We start from the raw sequence: 16,466 nt of genomic DNA, 5'->3' as shown, positions 1-16,466 counted from the left end.
CATGTCTGACCTACGAACTGTTCCTTAACAAAACGGAAAGACAGAATCAGATTCAGAGCAAAAATTAAAATCCATTTATACCATCAACCCTCCCACTCTTTTGTGCACTGTCCTCATGTAATCTGCCAGATGGAGCCCTGGAGAAGGCCCTTTGCCCGGATCTCGTGCTCATTTTCAGAGCTCGGCCAAGCAGGAGGTTGGTCCCCAAGGCCTGAGAGGGGCTATTTGTGAAATCTTCTTCACTGAGACCCACCGGACTGAAGGGAACTGTGTGCTCTGAGGGAGGGAGAGCACACCGAGCCTCTGTGGAGGCATCTCTGAGATTATCCCAAAGTCACACAGCTCTAACTCTGGATACGGGAATTTTTGATTGGCATCTTAGTTGGAAATCTCCTCCTGGATAGAAAGAAGCAGATTCAAGATGTTGAAATTGTATAGGCAGGTCGGCCTCACGAATTTGTCGATGAGAAGGACACGCAATTCACTGCAGAACTAGGGAAACACATCACTGCTCTGCTGACTTCATCTACAGAGAAACAGAGACAAGGCTCTTGGGGGAATTCAACACCCACCAACCCTTCTTACCAACGTCAGCGTCCCCACTTTATTCTCCTGTCAGGTCTCTGCACAAAAACTGTGGCTCCGCCCCAAATATCACATACTCATCACCCTGAACCACTCTGTGTCTGTGTCCAACTCAAGCATTAAGGCCTGTGACCGTTACTGTCAAATCGTGTCCCCATTTCAGCCCGTCTCCTGCTATCATCCCAGCCCAACCTCGGTGTCTCTCTCCAGGTCAGCAGCACTCTTCCCACTGGCTTCCCATCAGCTTACCTTGCCCTGCTTCCATTGCTTATTCCCCATATGTTACCCACAGTGGTCTTATTAAAGTATGAATCAGATCAAGTTGTTCCACTTTGCAAAATACTCTCGTGATTTTCCATTGTATTCAGAAGGATATCCAGAGTCCATACCAAGGCCCTGTGTGATCCGGTCCCTCACCCGTCTCTGCAGTCCCAGTTCTCACCAATCTGCTCCAGCCCATCTTCACCGCCCAGATGGTCCCCACCAGGACAGCTGTGTTTGTAACTCCAAGTCTCGTACTTACACTTCTCCCGGACTGGGAGGCTTTTCTTGTCTGTTACCTACGTGGCTTATTCTTTTGCTTCATTGAGGACTTTGTTCAAATTATTTTACCCTCAGAGAGGACTTATCCGACCACATTATTTAAAATAGCATGCACATATTTCCTATTCAATCATTTTCTCTCCTAATATGCTTTATGTTTCTTTGTGACAATTATTAGTACCTGGCAGTATGTCATATATTTTTTTTGCTTACTGGTTTCTTGTCTGTCTTTCTAACTAGACCTATATTCATGGAACCACAAATAACTGTTTTAACCAGTAACTTTCAAACCGCCTTTAAATGAATTCTTTTATAAGATGAGAATTTCAGATGCTTCCACGGGTTGCTTAGGGGAAAAAAGAGACAGGATTCAGGTTGAACTAGGTTATTAAGGACCTGGGAGTTGGTTATTTATTTTATACATAGTAGTGTGTATCTGTTAATCCCAAACTCCTAATCTAGCAAAAGACCGAGGTGACTACTATTTTTAAAAGACATTTTTTCTTTTTAAACTTGGGTTGTTTGAGATCTCTTTTCTTATTTGATATTTTTCTTTTATTTTAAAGACTTTTTCTTATTATTTTTTTACATTGAGGTACTGCGAATTGAACTCAGCACATACTCTACCCCTTGAATTATACCATCCCCTCCAAAGACAATTATTTTTATACTTTGACAATACCATATTGAATTAAGATTTTTTGTTCCATTTTCCCTTCATAGTTTATAACTGAGGGAGAGAGTCAGAGGAAGCCCTGGGCCATCTCTTCCTTCTCAGTGGTTTACTACACAGCAGAGGAGCTTGGCTGTCACCAGGCCCAGCTCACCTTTCTGCTCTGAGGGCCGAGTCAGGCCACTTCTCTAAACAGCGGCGTGTTAGAAGCAGCAGAAAGCCAACTAGCGGGCAACAATGACAAAACTGACACACCTGCAGTTTGACATCATCTGCTCTGAAACCAACCTCTTACATCTCTTCTTCCTATTAGTGGGTGAGTTTCAAAAATATTCCCAAGGAAAGGAATCTCACTCTATTTTTCTGGATTTTTTGGGCCTTCTATGACTTTAACTACAGGCTTGATTTTCTGCTGAACATCTGCAGGGAAGCCAGGCAGAACATGAGAACAGACCCTGCAGGCCACGGCTGAGGCCTCAGGTCAAAACATCCTTGTTGTGCAGAGCCTACGTTCATGGGAACATTTTCATGACTGCTGTAATTAGTTCTCGTCCAAGTGTCCCACCGACAATGTTTCTAGGAAGAATGTGGCCTGACGCAGATGAGCAGTGGTGATTTGGGGTGCAGATGAAAGACAGACTGGAAGGAGAGACGGGAAACGTTTCTTCAGGCTTCAGTTTGGAAGATTTCTGATTTTTATATGGACATTAAACTTGGTCAGGTTGAAGCACCCTTTGCTGCAATATGGGGCGATGTACACGTATCCCTACAACTTCTAAAAAATATGTTGAATCTGGACGTGACAGCCTAGGGGACAGACAGCTTAGAGTGACACCTACGTTCCAGGATGCCTATGATCTCGGGCTCACAAAGAGGAAAAGAAGACACATATTTTTCCTCTGTAGTTCTATGTGAAATTATTTGGACCCTTGCCGGATGTTGTAAATTCAGAAATCATGTAGTCTTTCTTACATCGCAAAGACTGCAATTCTTCTTGATGAGTCAGCAGAGTGTTTCCTATGGCCCGGAGTCTGTGCCAAACATTAGCTGTCTAGGCAAATACCACACAGCCACCCATCCCTCAAGGAGATCACAGTGTGTCGTGGAAGAGACAAATTTGAATAGGTTTTCAAAACAATGTGGTAAGTCACTTGGCATCATGTATACTGTATGTTCAGAGGGGCTTTTGCACTGCCAGGGGCAGGGTTCTAGAAAGTAGGGAAGGTGTCACAGAGAAAATGCTTTCTGCACTGACATCTGAAGGATTCCAGCAAATCTCTAGACCAGGAGAGTGCGTGTGGGGACGGGATTCTTGGCAGCTTGCGTGTCTCGTGCAGACTCCTGGTCGTGTCGAAGAGCACTTTGCACTTAGGGAAGGAAGGTCAGTGAGGCTAGAGGCTGTTGGGAACTAACGGAAGCTGAGGCTGAAAAAAAGCAACAACTAGGTGATGAGAAAGTGTGACGTTAAATCGGGGAGCTTGGACTCCCTCACATACGCAGCGGGGAATTCTTTGGGGTTTTAAGGAGGAGAGTGACACAGATTAGCCATTAAAAGTGAGAAAAGTGGATTGTTCACTCTAAAGAACAGCACTCGGGAGACTAGCAAGGGGTGTGAATTAATGCAGTGGGGAGCGAGGAGCAGGGACTTAGTTGGGGGACATTAAGGAATAGAATTGCTGTACTGACGGGGGTGAGGGAGTGGAAAAGTAAAGGAAAACTCCCAGATGTATGTCAAGGAAAACAGATGGGATAGTGTTGCCATTGTTTGTAGAAGTAAACCTAGTTCTGAGCGAGTGTAAATTCAAACACACAGAGCTTGAGATTTTTATGGGCTAATCAAGTGGGAATATCTACTTGTCAATTAGAAGAATATTTCTGGGACTGAAATGAAATGTCCATGCTGGAAAAGATTTGACAGTTAATCAGTGGACAGAGAGCAGTTGAAGCCACGGGAATGAATGCCACCCACTGACAGTTTACCAAAGAAAAGGGAAGGAGTGCACTTCTGGTTCAGAAAATATGGCAGACCGGAAACTTGTAGACCCACTCACTAAAGACACATAAAAACGTAGGGCAAAATGCCGCCAATCTTTTCTTGTTTTTTTTTTTTTTTTTTTTTTTTTTTACAGGCACCTTTATTGTGGTATTATTCCTGTATACTAAATTACACATATTTCACATGTAGTATTTGATGAATTTGATAGATGTGTACACCCAGAAAACCTTCACCGCAATCAAGATAGCTAACATTTCCATAACTCCCCAAGAGGGACACTTTTCCAATTCCCATATTTATCCCTTCCCATCCCCTTCTATCCCTGGTAACCATAAGTTTGTTTCTCTATGTCTGTGGGTCTGTTTCTCTTTTGTAGTTAAGTTCATTTGTGTTTTTTTTTTTAGATTCCACATATAAGTGATATATGGCATTTTTCTCTTTTTCTGGCTTACTTCACTTAGAATGACTATCTCTATGTCCATCCATGTTGCCGAAAATAGCATTATTTTGTTCTTTTTAATGGCTGAATAGTATTCCTTTGTATAAATATACTACTACATCTTTATCCAGTCAGCTGTCGATGGACATTTGGGTTGTTGCCATGTCCTGGCTATTATAAATGGTGCTGCTGTGAGCATTGAGGTGAATGTGAGTTTTTGAATTAGAGTTTTCTTCTGACATATGCCCAGGAGTGGGAAGGCTGGATCATGAGTGAAGTCTATTTTCAGTTTTTAAAGAAAATTCCACACTGTCTTCTCTAGTGACAATGCAGCCCGTTTTGTGAAAGCAGAGCCATACTCAGAAAGTAACGGGTATTTCTATGGGACAGATATGAAGCACAGTGAGTGTCACCTGTTCAAAAATCAGAGGACAGTCTGCCAGGGCTGGAGGAGAGTGACAAGGGAAGTGTGGTACAGGTAGGATTCAGACCATGTGGGGACCTGACAGCCTGGGATAAGGAGCCTGGACTTCTAGTCATCCCTTGGTAACCATGGGGCACTGGCTGCAGGACTCCCCCCTGACGTCAACATCCATGGATGCTGATGCCTCTTGTATAAAATGGCATAAGACTTGCATGGAACTTATGTACACCCTCCCATGTACTTTATATATATATATATATAAACATTTTTTATTGAGTTATAGTCATTTTACAATGTTGCATCAAATTCCAGCTTAGAGCAAAATTTTTCAGTTATACATGAATATACACGTACATTCGTTGTCACATTCTCTTTTGCTGTGTCCTTCTGTGTACTTCAAATCATCTCTGGATTACTCACGGTATCTAATACAACATGAATGCTATGTAAGTAGTTGTCAGTTTTGGCAAATTCAAGTGTTGCTTTTTGAAACTTCCTGTTTTTTCACGAATATTTTCATACCACAGTTAGTTGAATCTGCTGGATAGGGAGCCCCTAGATATGGAGAGCCCCCAAGCTCTTCCTTCCCACCTCCTAAATTTCCACTGCAAGCACTGAAGGGGTCCAAACATAGAAGAGCACCATCTACCTGCTGGAAACGCTGAGGAATTCCTTCAGCTTATGTAGTGCAGGAGAGAAAGTTTAGGGCCAAATAGTGGGAAAGGAGGGCCTGCCTGCAGAGGAAGGAGGAAGGACCGCAGTGGAAGCCAGCTCGTACCCTTACTGGAGCTAGCTGATAGCAGTGAGGGACGCCGAGGAACTGGGGACACGTCACGTGGGGTGCGATCCTGGCCGCCAGGTGCAGGGTTAGCATAGCTGGGACCCAGTTTGCAAGATCAAAATAACAAGGCGGGGAGAGGGGCTGCCTCAGCCCCGGGATCCTGACAACGGCCACAGCGCCGTGACCCCAGCTAATGAGGCTCCCCTAGTAAGCCAGAAAAAGGAAACTCTGAGCCAAGATATTGCAGATTCCACCGCAGCCACATGGATAACTAGATCTCTCAGCTGACAAAATGTAACCACCAGAAACAGGAATCTTTCCTTTTCTCTTCATTTGGACCTTTGGACAGGGAGCCACACATCTCTGACGGGAACCACCTTTAATCCGATAGAGATCTCACTTTTTCAGGAATAAGCATGGAGAAAAAGAGTGGGGTGATGGTTTAAACCGGAAGTCAAAGCGGAAGCCCATCTGAGAAGTGGTAAAAACATACATCTCAATGAATCCAAGCTATGGTGAAAAGAAGGGGGAAGGTTAAGTAAATCTCTATCCACCAGACAAGACTAGCCAGTCATAAAAAGACAGCACTTTAAATGAAGAAAACTTTTTTGTTTTTTTTTGGTGATGAAAAACAATGCCATATTTTAAAACAAGGCTTGGGCCGTCAACAACATGCTGAGAGTTGTTGAGGAGGAGAACATAAAGCTGCATATAGACATGAAAGTGTTCCAAGTCCACTGCTCGAAAAAACTTAGCCAATCATGTGTCCAGTTGATTTGAAAATCCAGATAAGTAAATAACTCAAAAGTGGGAAATACATGGTATTAAATAGTGGTAGTGAGCAATGAAATCCAAGAAGTTTATACCTATATTTTCATTGTTAATATAACAAACTGGAAGCAACATTCTAAAAAGTAGTAACTAGAGGACACATACATACACACACATACACACACACACACACACACACACACAGACAAACGCACACACACACAATCTGGAACAGCAGAGAGGTAAAATATGCTAAATTTATCATTATTGAGGAACAAGATCTAATAGATTATTTCATTTTTGATAGTGTTATAGGGATACTGGTCCAATTACATATAAAGTTATGAACTTAGAGATGATTTATAAAAATTTAGAGAGAATTTTCATTAAAAGGCAATATAGCTTCCAAATCATTGAAGAGAAAATTAAGAATAAAAAAAATTAATCAATCCAGCTAATATGGAGTAACAGACACCATATTTACCACCCTAAAATAAACCACAAAATGGATACAATATATGAAGCAATGATTTTTAAGAGAGGTGAAAACGATGATCCACTAGGACCCTGTCCTGCAACCACTATACCAAGGCTGCTAGGCCTCCTACTGCCATCACCAATAATGTCCACCAAGAGGCGACATTTCCTTCCTCTGCTCCTACTGCAGAGCCAGTCCTGAGCAGTCCTTTTGCAGGTTTTGGCAGGCAGCTCCCAGAAGTGCTCTCGTGGACCTTGGTCGCTTTTGGCCACCAGCAAAGGGATCAAGGATGAGCAGTAAGCCTCCTTACTCATCCAAGACCTAGGAACCTATCTGATTTCTGAGCAGGGCTTCACTCTTGTCTGCTGTCTGGTACACTCTGCCTGGCTTCCCGAGTCCCCGGATTGGGCAGCATACACGCTGGGGAAGTGGAAGTAAGAGGAACGTGGACAGGCAGGAAAGCAGAGGAGTCAGTGCATGATGCCCCAGTGAAGGTGAAGGAGCGCCAGGGAGGCTGGTGGAGAAGCAGCTGGATGGCTAGAGGTGGGCACTTAAAGGAGAGAGGCTGGACCTGGGGTGGAGACACGCCCGGGTATGAGACCGGGGGTAGGGTGAATGGGGGGTGGCTGGCTCAGGCTGACGGAGAAGAAGACCCTACAATGACCATACTGGGTGGTGGAGGGAGAATGAAGTTTGACATCTTGATGATAGGAGGTGAGGCAATACAGAGCTGGTGGTCCAGGTGCTCCTGACTGAGGCAGATGAGCCGGGAGGCCAGGGTGGCAGGCACTGCTAGGAATGGATCTGGGTTTTCCAGGTGCTCCCAAGAGAGGAGGAGCAATGATCTGAAGGTGGAAAGTGAGCACAAGGAAGTCAACCCAGCCTCCTGATCAAATGGGGGGGTGTGAGTGGGCAAAGAGATGGTTGCCCAGGAAGCAGGGACCACGGGTGAAGTGAGGGGACACTCAGAGAAGAGAGGGAGAAGAGTCTTCTGTGTGTAGGGGAAGAGAGGCCCCAGGACAAAGGAGCACAGAGGCACAGTGATGAGGATGGACTGGCTCTATGGTGACACTGAAGGGATGGCTGGATCTTTGTCTTGAGGGCTTAGGTTGGGGGGACTACTGGCCTCATGAGGACCCCCCTCTCAGAAGCCTGGACAGAAGCTCTTGCTCCTGAGAGCTGTGTGGCCACCAATGTTCCTGGAGGGGCTCTGCCTCCATCTTCTCTTATCAGACTTTCCTGCCCAGTCCCCGACTGCCACCGAGGGAGCCTGGGCCTCGCAGCTGTTTGCCGTGGAGGGACACAGGCTCCTTGGAGAAGCAGGCAGATCTTTGGTCCGTAACCCAAGGCCTAGCAAAGTGCCAGCCCATGTGTGGGCCATGTAGGGGCTCGGATACTTATTAAACTAACTCAAAGCAGTAGAATAGCAGAGTGGAGGAAGTGACCACTGAGCTCATAGAGTTCACTGCCCACACCCCCATTCTACAGATGAGGAATCAGAGACCAAGCGGTGAAGCAGCCTTGGCCAAGGTCACGCTGCTCTTAAATGTTGGCCTGTGTCGGGCATGCCAAGTGAGCTGCAGTGAAGGGGCTGAGAGGGGGCTCTGGGGCCAGACAGCTTGGGTTCAAGTCCCAGCTCTGCCATTTATTAGCCGTGTGATTAATGAATGTCCTTACCTTTAAAGTGGAACTCATAGTGGTGCCAACTCATTGTTTGTCATGAACACAGCGTTCCTGGAACAGCAGGACAGAGTTGTGTAAGGGTTTGCTATTGCTTTGGTTACTATTATTATCACCAAGTGAACAATGAAATGAAGAACAAAGGCAGCAAGAATTTTTATTTGAAAGGACTTTGAAATCCTCTGATGAATGCTTCATTTCATCTATTAAAGTTTGCATTTGACCCTTATTAACAACTACACAATGGATGACTTTTGAGGCAATCTTGCTTCATGACTTTAATTCTCACTAACGACACAGGCTATTTAACAGGCAGCAGTTTCTTTTCCAGGAAGAGGGACAGAAAGTTAAAAATGACTCAGTGCCTCTCTGTCCCCAGTGAGTTGGTTGTGACCTGTCAACCCAGCTTTGGGGAAGTGCCAGCTCCCCCTGGGCTTGCTGAGCTGCCACGCAGACTCCAAGGGGTGCCGTACCCCCACACGAATCCAGTCTCTTGGTTCCTATCTTTGCTTCAGACCCCTCAAGGATTGCCCACACCCCAGGGCCCTATCTGCCCCACCAGCCTCGGCTGCTGGACTCCAGGACAATATCCTGGGTCTCAACCATCTTCTGTTCCTATGACCGCCCCACTACTCTACATTTTGTCCTTCAAGTGTGAGCTCCTGTGGCTGGCCACACAGCAGAGGTCTCCCCGCCCTCCCCCTTGGGTAACTGCATTGTCCTGAACGGTGCCTAACGAACCCGTGTGGAGGCAGGAAGAATCAAGAACAACAGGTGCTCAGAGGGGCTGCCTTTCCCACTGCAGGGGCCCTAGAGAGCTTTCTACCGGCTGGTTATTCACAGGCGCTGAAGCTGTGGAATCTCGATATCACCAATTTAAAGGGCATCATCACTAATTAAAAAAGCAATCATTTCTTCAGTAGCAAAAGGAGAAAAGACTTTGTGTTCCCCACCTCCAACTTTTTTCCTCCACCTTCAGATGTTTCTCATCTCTGGGCAAGGGTAGAAAGCAACTCACAGAATATTATTTTTCAATGTCTTTTCCCACTCTGAAGATTGCTTTCCCAGAACCGATGAAGGCTAGAATGGTTTAGCTTTCCTGGACTGAGGATTCAGAGGCCTGGGGGGGAGGGGAGAGGGGGCAGGTGGGAGGTGAGATAACTTAGCAATAATGAACCTAACAGAGATATTTAAAGGTTCTATTCTAAACAGAAAGGAAGCAGGATGCTATAGAAACAGGAAAATCCATAGTTGGAAATGCAATAACGAGTTACAAGAGAATAAACATAAAGATGTAAAAATGAAAAAGGACATCAAAATAAAAAAGGTTGGGAATTGGAGAGGGGAGCAAGAAAATATAGATTTTTTTCTTTCTTTTTTTTCTTCGTTATTCTTAGGATGTGATGGAGCCTACGTGATTATCAGTCTAAAGGAAATAGATATAGTAATGGGTTGATATATTTGAAGAATAAGGTAACCACAAATCAAAAGCATACAATAGAGCCGCAAAAAAACCAAAAAGAAACAAACTCAAAATGGCTTAAAAACTTAAATATTAGACAAGACACTATAAACTTCTCACAAGAAAACATAGGCAAAACATTATTTGACATACATCTCAGCAATGTTTTCCTAGGGCAATCTAAGCAACCCAAGCAACAGAAATAAAAGCTAAAATAAATAAATGAGACCTAATTAAACTTATAAACTTTTGCACAGCAATAGAAACCATAAGTAAAACTAAAAGACAACCTATGGAATTGGGGAAAATATTTGCAAAATATGAGACTGACCATGGCTTAATTTCTAGACTATATAAATAGTTCATACAACTTAATAAGAAAAAAATAAACAACCAAATCAAAAAATGGGCAGAACAACTAAACAAGCAATCCTCCAATGAAGACACACAAATGGCCAATAGGCATATAAAAAAATGCTCAATATCCCTCAATTATCAGAGAAATGCAGCTCAAAACTACAATGTTATCATCTCACACCAGTCAGAATGGCCATCATTCAAAAGTCCACAAACCATAAATGCCGGAGAGGCTGTGGAGAAAAGGAAACCCTCCTACATTGTTGGTGGGAATGTAGTTTGGTGCAGTCACTGTGGAAAACATTATGGAGATTCCTCAAAAGACAAAAAAAAAAAAAAAAAGACTTACCACCTAATCCAGCAATCCCACTCCTGGGCATATATCCAGAGGGAACCTTCATTCCAAAAGATACCTGCACCCCAATTTTCACAGGAGCACTGTTTACAATGGCCAAGACATAGAAGCAACCTAAACGTCCACTGACAGATGACTGGATAAAGATGTGGTACTTAGATATAACAGAATATTACTCAGTCATAACAAAGAAGGAAATAAGGCCATTTACAGCAACATGGATGGAACTGGAGATTATCTCACTAAGTGAAATAAGTCAGACAAAGACAAGTATCATATGATATCACTTATATGTGGAATTTTAAAAAAATGATACAAATGAACTTATTTATAAAACAAAAACAGACTCACAGACTTATAAAACAAACTTAGAAGTTTGGGATTAACAGATATAAATTACTATATGTAAAACAGACAAACGACAAGGATTCACTGTAGAACACAGGGAAGAATATTCCATATCTTGCAACCTATAATGGAAAAGAACCTGAAAAAGAATAGACTATGTATATGTACAACTGAATCACTATGCTGCATACCTGAAACTAACAAAACAGCTGTATAACTGAAACTAACAAAACATTGTAAATCAACCACATTTCAATTTAAAAAAAAATTGATAAGCTCTAAATACCTTTATTCAAAGAAAATCTTGAACACTTCCCTCTTACAAAACTTAAAATGGGTAGCTTGAGCAGGACCAAATTATACTGGATGGGCAGTTACATATCTTCTCCAGCACGTGGCCCATGCTACACACACATCGTGTTTTCCTACAGGTAAGAACAGCCCTGACTGCACAGGGAGCGAGTCCTTCTGGGACAAGACCTCTGTGGCAGTGGCCTCCTTGTCACTGCTCCATCTCACCAGGAGGCCAGGGTTTTCAGAGGTGAGGGGACATAGAGCTCATACACTTCAAATTGATTTCCCAAAAAAACTATGGATAAACCAAATTCACCTGCAGTGTAGGAAACATGAGCAGGGCCCCTAAGCAGACCAACAAGCCCAAAGTAAGATGGCCCGATGTTCAGATCGGAACCAGAACAACGACCACCTGGCCCCAGTTAAATGACCACCACCTCACCTGCAATGAACTGCTCATACTCAATGTCAGGGATGTTTCTGTTGAGACTTGGGAGGTCAAAGGAGTCGGACAAGGGATCGGGGCTCTGCCAGTGGTAGAGGTAGCCCCAAGGGAATAGCACCAGTACTGGCTTCTCCATCTTCAGCAGGGTCTTCAGGAGGAAGGCGATGTGGATGCAGACGTTCCTATGGAGGTTGAAGCCCTCTGGAGGGTTGAAGTCACACAGAAGGTACCTGGCAGGGAGCAAAGGAGAGCGGGTCATCAGGGCCAGGCCTCTGCACAGGAATCCCGGCTTAGATAGGACAGATACAACGGGAATCCCTGCACAGCCCATGGCCTACAATCCAGACACATTCAGCAGCTTCTGGTTTGTAAAGTGGAGGCACTGCCCACCCATCTCCATGTGGCCAATTACTTCAAGTCCGGGAGCAGTTGCGGAAGACATCTTGGCATCCGTCTAACACCACTAAGCACCTGACTAGCATCTGAGCACCCGTTCTCCAGGGGCTCTCAAACTTCTTGTTCTACAGAACCCTATACACTCTTAACAATTACTGAGAACTCCAAAAGGATGCTATTTATGTGAGTTTAATCTATCAATATTTCCTGTTAGAAGTTAAATAAGAAGTCAGAAAAAGTGTATGAATTCACTTAAAAAATTAACAATCTACTGTATGTTACCATTAATACTCTTAAACAAAATATAATTCTATTTTTCAAAGAAAAATCATTAGTGAGAAGAATAGCAGTGATTTTAATTTCTGCAAATCTCTTTTGGACTGGTGAGAGCTGAATTCTCCTATCTGCCTCTGCATTCCCTGTTTTGTGATATCACAGGCCAGGTTTTCCCTGGAAAACCCCTCAGGAACTCGTGAGAGCAAGAGTGTGCAAAAGGCAGGTGACATCCCGGCGTTTCTATGAAAATGGTCTTGCACCTCAGGGGCCTTGGATACACTTTGATAACTGCTGCCCTATCCAAGGCGAGACTCTTCTACACAAGAGCCAGGCAAGGGTCCTGGATTCTGTAATGAGTTACCGCCACCACACCCCTCCCTTCTCTGTGTGTTTCTCACAAACTCCATTACTGCAGATGAGGATGCAGTCCTCAACTGGGGCCTCTAATCCCAGAAGACTGCTAACTTCAAGAGGGAGGGTCCCATCTACCATCCCTACACCCCGCATAGTTTATTTTGAGTCAAGCCCTAGATAACTGCTTATCGGCACTGACCCTTGTGTCTTATTCCTGAGGTTGAATGAAGGAACCAACATCTGGATGGAACTGAAGTTTCCCTGCAAATAAACAAGGCTGATAAACCAGCCCATTCCAACATCTGATTCTGGGGCTCTTCAAAACCAGGGTAAGGCCCCGCTTCTTCTAAGATGGGTCCTCCGCCTGCCCTTCCCAGGGGTTTCTGGGAGGCCGCGGCCACAAAGGGCGACCCAGACTCGCGGCCCCAGCCCCAGGGCCTGAGGGGGAGGAAAGCTTGAGGCTGTGCCCAAGCCCTGCCCCGCCCAGCCCCAACACGCTCCCCTGCACCACAGCCCTCCCCGGCCACCGCCCGAACCCCGATCCCACCCCGGGCCATGTCCGACGTCGCGGACGTACGTTTACCGTCTGTGGGACGCCGCCCCAGACAGGATGTCGGCCGCCGAGTGACCAGGCCAGAACTAGTCACCCGGCCGAGCAAGCCGCCATCCCCAGCAGCAAGCACCGCCATGGTCCCAGGCAGCTGCACACTTCCGGAGCCCGCTCCCCGCCCCAGAAGCGCACGCCGGCCCGCGCGGACCGCGGCGCCTGTAGCCATGGCAACGCCGCTGGGCCCTCCCCTTGCGCTTGCGTCGTGCGTCCTTCCGAGTCAAGATGTGCGAGGGCAGAACTTGCGGAGCCAATGGGAGCAAGGGATCGGCCAGGACGGGGGTGGTTGGAGGCTTTTGGGGCAGCTGGGCGGGGCCGGGGAAGGCGGGGCCGCGGGGACGTCCTCACCTGCAGATGGCGCCGGCCGGAGTCTGGGGCGGTGCTGCCACCAGTGGGCGGGGCAGCGGGGTAGCGGGGCGAGGGCACCCTCACCTGTCCGTGTGTGGGGCTCAGCCTGGGCTCCGCGGCCTCCGCTTGAACCGGACGTGGACCCAGGCTGCCGGTGGGCAAGATAGAGGACTGAGCCCAGGCATGCACTGCTGACCAGGTAGGGCACCTGAACTGCAGATCCGCCATGCCCGCTGCCGGCCTTGAATTCAAGCTGCTGGGCAGTTTCCAAGAAGATGGGACCTGTCATAAGAGGGGAGGTAGGGCTGGGGTGCCAGATGCCGGGTTGGGTGCAGTCTCCCAGGAGAGACACGGTGAGAGGGTGCAGAGCGGCCCCTGTGTTGGCGGGGCTAAGAGTTTGGGGTATAGGGTGGGGGTGGTGTGCCTTGCTCTGTGGTCTCCCCAAGAACCCTCACTCCAGAGAAAGGGGCTCTGCTCCCCCCACCCCTCATTGCACTCCCTGCATTCCCCAGCACCACCTGGGGTGTGGTCATGTCGGGGTAGGGAAGGCCCAGGGAAGGGGCTCATTCAGAGGCAAGGGCCACTCTGCAGGGATGCTGGACATGACAAAAATGCCGTGCCTCAGAACTCCCCTGGGCTGGGTTTCTAACCAGTGGGATGGAAGGGCCTTTCCTTCCTGGGGTGCAGTTGGGGGAACTAGATACATCATGAATGTCAGCCCTGAAATTGGAGGCTGCGCTACATCCATTCTTGGAAAGAAAAATCAGGCCCCTCCAACCCAGGTGACTCAGAAAGTCATTCAGCAATGTTCGGGGTCCCCAGTTTAGGCTTTCAATTAGTGCTGAGCGGCTCAGGAGGCCAGATCCCTGTCCATGGCTCCAGGAGTAGGCTTTCTGCTGGGGGACAGGATCCTCACAAACACCTGTGTCTTTGTGGGTCACTCCCCTCTGACAAGCTGGGAGGCAGGGTGCAGTTGGGGGAAATCGTGTTTCCATGAGGAGAGGGCCACCAAGTGGTGGGGGCACAGGAGACTGTGAGAAAGAGTCCCGCAGCCTTTGTGGAATCAAAAAACTGGCAAATGTGAAAAAGTGCATAATTTGTTTTATTGAACAGGCTGCTTATGTACGTTTGGAGGGCCAGGTTCAAGGACTCTGCATCCCTCCAGGACAATAGCCTCAAGAGACGAACAGACAGAGCAGATGTGGGGTTTCTCCCAGGAATGAGGCAGAACAGGGATTTCTGCAGATTTGCAAGGAGACCCAGACCGCTGAGCACGGGGATACAACCCCATGTGACCCCTGTCTTTTTTGCCTTGGGTTCTGGGTCTGGCCTGATCATGTATTCTTCCAGCTGAGTTCCAGAAACAGAGGGTAGACTTAGAGAGGCTGCGTTTGGAACCCGGTGTGGAGACGGAGGGTCCTTTATCTTGAGTCCCCTCAGCCTAATCACTGTAGCTGAGTTCCAACACCACCCAGGCCCCCAGGGTGGCCGTGGAGGGAGAGCAAGCCTGGCAGGCGACCTAGGGGTCCCAATGCTGTGTCCCTCCCTTGTCTTCATTCCCTTTCACCCCGGAAGGTGTGATTGTCTCGTGTCATGGTGGCCACCACAGTGTCCCTCCCAGCAATCTCTTCTCCATCAGGTGGGGTTCCCACACCTGCTCAGCCTTCTCTCTCCATGGATGCTGAAGGACCAGGCCCACCTGAAGTTCTGAGCTTGAGCAGTAAGGTGGAAACAAAGAAACCAATGGAAACAAAGAAGCAATTGATTGTGGCAAAGCTCCCCACCACAGAGAAGCTGCCCTGAGTGGAAGGGAGGGTGTGGGCATGCCAATTTGTTTCCTGTCTCCCAGTGCTCTTCGCTTTCTTATTGCAGACCTGCATGGTTACAACAAAATGATCTGCAAAACTGAAAATATTTACTCTCTCGCTTTTACAGAAAAGGGTGGCCAGCCTCTGGTCCCAGTACCAGGCAAGTGATTGGAGTTCCTTTCCAGTTTGGAAACATCTGGGCAGGCCCAGGTTTGCAAAAGTCTTTAAGAGTAGTTACGGAGTTTTGCTTCTAAAATTTTTTACGGATGTATATACTTCTGAGATGCGGTTGTGCTGTGTAATTCTGAGCCGGGATTTTCTCAAACTGTTTCTCATTTCTTATACCAGAAATGCCTAAATTCCAAGGGGAACTGCAAAAGCGGGTTCTTACAAAAGCGGGTTCTGCCCTGGGAGCTGTGACTCTCCAAGCCTGCCCGGCTTCCTCTCTGGGTTGGGAGCAGCTTTCCCCCTCAGGTTGGGTCCTTGGTCTCTCCCCTATCTCTCTGCTATACATTTGGTGGAAGCAACCAGACTTGGAAATTGACATGCCATCAATTTCTCGATTTCTCCAAAAATCCCTGATTTGGCCTTTCCATTTGGAACTCTCTCCCTGATACTCATATTCTTTTTCTTTCATTCATCTTGCTTTCACATTCATACTACTGTGTAAATTACTTTTCCAAATTTTGAATCAGTCCATACATATGTAAAATGCTCAGATCTCTATTATTTCCACTAAGATGCTTATTCTAACTTAGAACCTTTCTGCATTTCTGTATTTATGTCAATAAAGTGAATAGTATTTCTACAAGCCTCATAGTTAAACAGTGTGTTTGTTTGGGGCTATTATGTAACATGAAATAATGCTACATCAACATAGTCCTTTTTCATTTAATTTTATGTAACACCAAGATGAGGTTTTTGCATGAAGACTGGTTTTATTGAAATTTTACCTACGTTATGGACAGTCAGTTTATGTGAAAGCCCTCATTTCTCCCCTTTTCTGATATATTTTCCATTTGGCTATTATAACATATACCTTGGCA

The 16,466-nt window shown here is 46.3% G+C and overlaps 1 protein-coding gene and 1 long non-coding RNA gene across 3 annotated transcripts; one reads left to right on the top strand and one right to left on the bottom strand.

Annotated features, from left to right (window-relative positions):
* Positions 1 to 8,459: 8,459 nt before the first annotated feature.
* LOC116662486 (GDP-fucose protein O-fucosyltransferase 2-like) lies at positions 8,460 to 13,433 on the bottom strand. Its single transcript, XM_032476196.1, has 3 exons — positions 13,235 to 13,433; positions 11,629 to 11,865; positions 8,460 to 9,490 (listed from the first exon to the last, which is right to left on the bottom strand). Exons 1-3 carry the CDS (start codon positions 13,431 to 13,433, stop codon positions 9,483 to 9,485), a joined length of 444 nt encoding a protein of 147 aa, XP_032332087.1. The 3' UTR covers positions 8,460 to 9,482.
* Positions 13,434 to 13,641: 208 nt separating this feature from the next.
* Positions 13,642 to 16,231, top strand: LOC116662487. 2 transcript variants are annotated; one of them, XR_004318450.1, is made up of 2 exons: positions 13,642 to 13,811; positions 15,548 to 16,231. It is a non-coding gene; the product is annotated as an uncharacterized LOC116662487 (long non-coding RNA). The 2 variants fall into 2 exon arrangements; XR_004318449.1 differs by having other exon boundaries at positions 15,252 to 16,231.
* The last annotated feature ends 235 nt before the right edge of the window (positions 16,232 to 16,466 follow it).

Source organism: Camelus ferus, unplaced genomic scaffold (genome assembly GCF_009834535.1).
Source record: "Camelus ferus isolate YT-003-E unplaced genomic scaffold, BCGSAC_Cfer_1.0 contig1882, whole genome shotgun sequence".
NCBI classification, from domain to species: domain Eukaryota; kingdom Metazoa; phylum Chordata; class Mammalia; order Artiodactyla; family Camelidae; genus Camelus; species Camelus ferus.
The sequence above is the reverse complement of the archived record's forward strand: the minus strand, read 5'-3'. Positions and strand labels throughout refer to the sequence as shown.

What these genes read in the sequence shown, in the direction of transcription:
- LOC116662486 (XM_032476196.1), bottom strand. Translation starts at nt 13,433, where the DNA reads ATGGCTACAGGCGCCGCGGTCCGCGCGGGCCGGCGTGCGCTTCTGGGG. An exon ending in GCGTCCCACAGACGGTAAAC is followed by an intron (nt 11,866 to 13,234) that starts GTACGTCCGCGA and finishes CTTTGCTCCCTG; the next exon opens with CCAGGTACCTTCTGTGTGAC.